Genomic DNA, 6,000 nt, shown 5'->3' with positions numbered 1-6,000 from the left:
ACGTTAGAATATTTTGAGTTTATGTTACATCCGCCGAAAGCTTCTGAAATTTTCCGAAAAGGTATGTACAATTTCTGCTTACATTTTTACCGAGCAATGGCGGTAAATTGTACGCAGTAGGCACGACCTTAGGCGTGGTGAAGCCACGTTATTGGATAGAATATTGCAAAGAGGAGGGGCAAGGATGCACGTGTTAAGGACCACACGTGCAGGTATCTCAGTACGTCAAAGGACTCGTCAGTGGGTGGTCAGGACATATGACTCCTCCTCAAACTACTCGGTGAATATCGGCCGATTTCGACCCCCTACCCCCACATCATCTCAAACCCCTCGAGTAAGTAAATATACTAAACAGTGTCTTTCAGGTGATATTGTTTATTTTTTGTGACTGGTGTGTTCGATTGTCGTGGTTTTATCGGAACGAAAGGTGACATGCGGGTGCACATTGACAGAATGAAGGTGACAGTGACAGTTATTGTGATGTTACTCTCCGTTTCCGATAGCAGTAACATTGGAAATATATCAGCTAGGAGCAAAAACAGGGGGAAGGGATCCATGTGGTGGTATGCGAATTTTTTTTCCTTTTTTTTTGTCGCACATCATTGCTAATTACAGTGTAAATATTCCGAAACAATACATTATGTTTACTCATGTTCATTAAAATATTATTTATATACCAAAATTTGCCTTTAATGAGAGTAAAATTATTTATTAGAAAAATTTAAGACGATTAAGTTAGACAAAATTTGAAAGAATGATTGAATTAGACGAAATTTATAGCTAGATAAAAAATAATTTGTGATCATTGACACCAAAGTTACGGCATTAAAATGATATTGAAGACGTTTGAAATATCCGAAACATTTTTTTTTGAAAGAAAGCGTTCTTTTAAATTAATATCTTTGTGTAAATTATATTTCTATATAAAAATAATTTTATATCTCATTAACAATATTTCGTAACCAAACTCCAGAATTTTCATCCATTATAACATGTTTCAAATTTTGAAAATCTCTATACCAAGAGAAATAATTAATCTTTTGGTGGATTGGAACCCTTACTACCCTCCAAAATACACTGTATTCGGTAATAATATTATTATATTAACAAAGTACAAATGCAATCTATTGGTGCGGAGTTCATTTCAAAAAGATTTTCTAAAAATAAATGAAATTTCGTCTAATATTTTTGGAAAACTTCTTCAACTAGAACTCGACATTCCAAATTCCAAATTATAGAATATTATGGATTCAATTTAACAATACATAGTAGTTCGTAAGAACATTGGAAACCAAAAAAAAGAAACTAGTGAAAACAAGAAAAAAATAATTAGTCCATGAGGTCAGTTCCATTTTTTTTCCAAGAGAATCGAAGAATATCGAAAACAAGCTCAAATTGCTATTTTCAACCTGTGTTTTCCAAATAAACAATAATTGCAATAATCAAAATAACAAGTACTTAAAGTTTAAAAATAATAATGTATATTGTTTCTTTGAAATTTATCGAAAAGGTAGAGTAAAAGATTTGTTTTATTATATTGTCTAACTAAAATATAGTTTTCAAAAAATATCTTCATAAGTTATTTTAAGTTTAAACAAGGCACTATTTTATACACGCAGTATAAAATTGTGCCATCGCAAAATGTGAATAATACCTTCAAGTAATAAAATAAAAAAATAACTTGAATAATAAAGAAAAACATTGTTTTTTTGTGATGTCTTTTCCACTGGAATATCTTTCTTACTTTCCTTTTCTCTTTCTTATTTTTTATTGGTTACAAATAACTGGTGTAAAATTTTTAAGAGTAATTTCCTGATTCCAATAATAGTACAGTAAGTTTCAAAGTATTTTCTCATTTTTTGGAGAAAATCTTGTATCAATCTCATTAATTTCATTCTCTGTTCACCAATGTATTGTATTGAGCAATTTTACATATTTTTCCTCTACGATACACTGTTTTCAATATACCATGCTTATCATGCTATTCCGACTTTCATCTTAAATAATTTGGATTTGAAACTTGACCCATTATCTTGGTAATTATATGATAGAGTCCTAGAATTATAAATGTAGTAACGAAAAATCAGAACAAAATTGAAAATCTAATCATTATCATTGGTTACTTCACCGCCAATATAACTTATTGGAATGTAACATCATTTCAATATACGATTATATACTGAAGCTGGTGTGGCTCTAAAAAATCCAACTGTGGGAAGTACGATATAACGAGCATTCAAACTTATCAAAGTATCACGCGATATTGTAAATGCCCCTTAGAAAATATACGTAACAAAGATTTTAACATAAATTCAGGTATCCCAACAGGTAAAGACGAAATAAAAAAAAGCATAAATCTAGTCTACATCTAAGTGACAATCTTGAAGCCCTGCAATTGCTAGACTATCACCAAGCAATACGAAGATTGAAAATACGTAGTTGTTAAAGTAAACTAGAAGACACAAGTCTTCAGAGTACCCACATAGTTTATAATAATTATTTAGATTTAACTTGATAGTTGGTTTGTAACGGCAAGTTTAAATTCCAAAATATCATCATTTGATTTAATTGTAATGTTGCTATTAGCATTATCTGATTTACGTTAATGACCGTTACAAAATGCGATATCCAAGCATGTTCCATATTGCGATTCTCCATTAAATCAAATTGTGATAAATAAATTAATGATAACATCTCTTAGGAAACTACCTAAATGTTGTGTGAATTATCCTATTTTTTTAAAATTAAGTTTACAAAGTCCTAATAAACATCGATATAAAAAAGTGAAAAAAAACTGATTACCTAGATAAATATCTTTATTAATAAAATGAAAAATGAATGAGATTCTGAGCATCTTCAAGTTTATATCTCGTGTTTTAATTAATACATATCGTAGATCATAAAAATAGTATGTCCTTACGCACATCCTCATGAATATATTCATGAGATGTTAATCAAAAGTTATTCGCATCAATTCCTGAAAGAGTTTAATAGCTGCGCTTAAAAGCAGTAAATTATTTTATTGGTACGCAGGGTTTGAAGAAGCTAATGCTTAGTGAAGTGCATATATAAAGGGAATTCTTGAACCTACGTCGGAACTTTATAGTTAATTAGTTTAATATATTTCCTTTGTGGATACAAAGCGATTCATATTTTAACCGAAAGAACGTTATACACCGAGAAGAATCTCTCACAGCTCCTAAAAAAAGTTTACTGCCAAGTAAATTTACTATCTGTAAAATTACTTTGTCGTCATAAAACGATTTTATGGATATTTAAATGTTTTCAGTGGAGTAAAGACTATTTTGACATTGACTTGATTCTGTACACGCTCCCAGTCTGATCTTCATATTAATTGTTTTTTGTGTAATTTCTGCGAACGAAAAATATCTATACTAGAACAATTACAATGCTTTTTGTTAAAGTTTTGACTTACAATTGAATATAAGAATTGCATGTTTTCATGATATTTCAAGTTATATAATACCGAAAAAGTTGATTTATTTCATGCAAATCAAAAAATTGTCATTTTTGAATCTTATAATTATTTGTGTCGTATTCATTTTTGTCTTTTATTCTCTTTCCACGACAGAAGAGGTAATCTGTTAAGCTATCAATTTTCCATTCAATGATAATCTTCTTCCATATTGTACTCGTTTTATACTTTTTGTTCCTCCTACTGAACTGCTTAATACTTAGGAACCCAGCAGATCTTGAATTTGAAAATTCTGATGAATCTTCACTTGACAGTTATTCATTTGAAATATTTAGAGACAAGGAAAACCCCTCTTGGAATGGATTTTTTCTTAATTCTGACTTGAAGAGAAGCAGCGATCATAAAAGAGTAGTCCAAATTCTTTGAATATTAGAGAATCAAATTTTAGAAATAACTTAGAATCTCTAGAAACTTTGAGGCTCTCGTGGAGATTTTAACTTTGATCAATGATGACCAGAATAGGTTTGATTCTTGTTCAATCTTTTACTGATATTTGATACAAATTGAATATGTTGTGCTTGACATTATAGTTAATGACGTTTTTTTGCATTATATCTGAAATTACGAAGATTGTTATAATTTCTATGTCAGATGATAGTTGCTACTTGAAATAGACAAATAGTTATAATTGGATATGCTTTATTTTTTTCCAAAATATTTTCCATAACCCTCAAAACATGTGATTTGAACGCATCCAGCGCTTCTTCAGGTGTAGGAAAACGTTGATTTCGTAATTTATTTGATGATCTGCGGAAATAAGAAGGAATCATTGAGCACCAAACAAGAAATGTATGGCGGATGACCAATCGATTCGATGTTTCGACGGTTTTTGTTTGAACTGATGTGTGAGAGCATTCTTGTGGTGGAAATTGATTCGTCTTTTGTGATTGCTTTCCCTAATTTTTTCAAAACTTCTGGCAAACAATTGCTGGTGTACTATTCAGAATTGACTGCTATACGTTGTTCTAATGGAACGATGGCGACATGTCCGGTTATTCCAAAAAAAACAGATGACCATTTGCTTCAAAGTGCTTCGTGCGGGAACAATTTTTGTTGGATATCGGGTTCATATGCCTAATCCATAATTACTTATCTGTCACGATCTTTTGACATCTTTAGAAGCATCGCGATTGATTTTTTCCAGCATTTCTTTGCACCGATTGATTTGATTGTCAAATTATGCAGTAAACATTTTTTTGAGAACCAAATGTTCATGCAATATTGAATGTATGCGCATCGATGTTTTCTGGCACAGCAGCAGATTTTGAAAGATCTTTACGAAATTCATACTGTAGCGATTGAACTTGGAAAACCCGCAAAACACGGTGTCTCGAGATGGTGCTTTATCATCAAAAGTCGAAGCGCATGCACATTGCTGTTGGTTCAATCCAAGCTATAGCAAATCATCGCACGAAAATACATTTTTTGACAAGAATGCTTGAAGTATCTGTAAACGACTCAAATATCAATCATATGACAACACCTTCTGAGTACGTTCACAATAAAAATGTCAATCTATATGATGACAATGTCAAACTTGACATATTGACATAAGTGTTGTCATATCTCAAAACTCAAGTAGCAGCCCTTGTAACTTAAATCTGCTCCTTTCAAAAAACAAATTTTACGAAGAAAACCTTCGACGAATTGGGTATCTTATTTCAGAGAATCATAAAAGGAATATTCGTAATAAATGATAGTTCGACTGTATGAAAGATATCGAATTTTTGTGCATGCAAATATCACAAAGACAATTCCATTTATTTTCTGTTTAAATGTTTCAACTGTAGTATGACTGAATATCTACGAAAACATCTGGTTCTGGTTATAAAAGGAAACCAAGAATGTTATGAAAGTGTTAATTACAACAAAGAGTTTAATTACCCACAGGCTTATGTGGTTTCAACTACAAAGTTGTTATAAACAACTTAACTGTACCTAAATAAATATTTCTAATTTACTTCTATAAATTGGCGAATGCGCTAGTCTGTTTGATAGAACTGAAAGTGGTTTTCTCATAATATTAGAAGAAATCTGAATCTATACATACAGGCGTTGTAATAAATAATCCGAAAGCCTTTTCCAGTTATAGATAACAGAAGAGATGATAGATATGATTGAAAATATGGCAGAAAGATAAAGATATTTTGGCATTACTCAACAAATTCCAGCTATAAGATTAATGTAATCCTTTACTTCAAATATATTATATAAAAATCCACAGTAATTCCCAATGCCTGAAAAGTAGCCTAAAATATAAACGTTACATATTATAATATTTCCAAATTGTGTCTTCTGAATCTTTGATATTTGTTTATATGAAAAATGTTATGCATATACTACACACTTCAGAAATCCTAGTTCAGCTTGATACTGATCTCATGACTTAACTTAAAAACCTTCACTCAAGATTTATGGCACTAGACAGAGTCCATCCATCTACTTCTCACCTCTGCATTTAAATTTTTTGAGTAGGAGAGAAGTTTTGACAATAAGAAGATGTA

At 30.9% G+C, this 6,000-nt stretch overlaps 1 protein-coding gene across 1 annotated transcript in view; it reads left to right on the top strand.

Annotated features, from left to right (window-relative positions):
- The first annotated feature begins 453 nt into the window (after positions 1–453).
- Positions 454–6,000, top strand: part of LOC130899450 (protein Wnt-1) — a 56,845-nt gene continuing 51,298 nt past the window's right edge. The window contains exon 1 of the mRNA XM_057809389.1: positions 454–563. Coding sequence (XP_057665372.1) covers positions 454–563 — 110 coding nt within the window. The remainder of the gene's footprint in view (positions 564–6,000) is intronic.

Source organism: Diorhabda carinulata, chromosome 11 (genome assembly GCF_026250575.1).
Source record: "Diorhabda carinulata isolate Delta chromosome 11, icDioCari1.1, whole genome shotgun sequence".
Taxonomy (NCBI): Eukaryota; Metazoa; Arthropoda; class Insecta; order Coleoptera; family Chrysomelidae; genus Diorhabda; species Diorhabda carinulata.
Note: the sequence above shows the minus strand (reverse complement) of the source record. Positions and strands in the feature narration are given on the sequence as shown.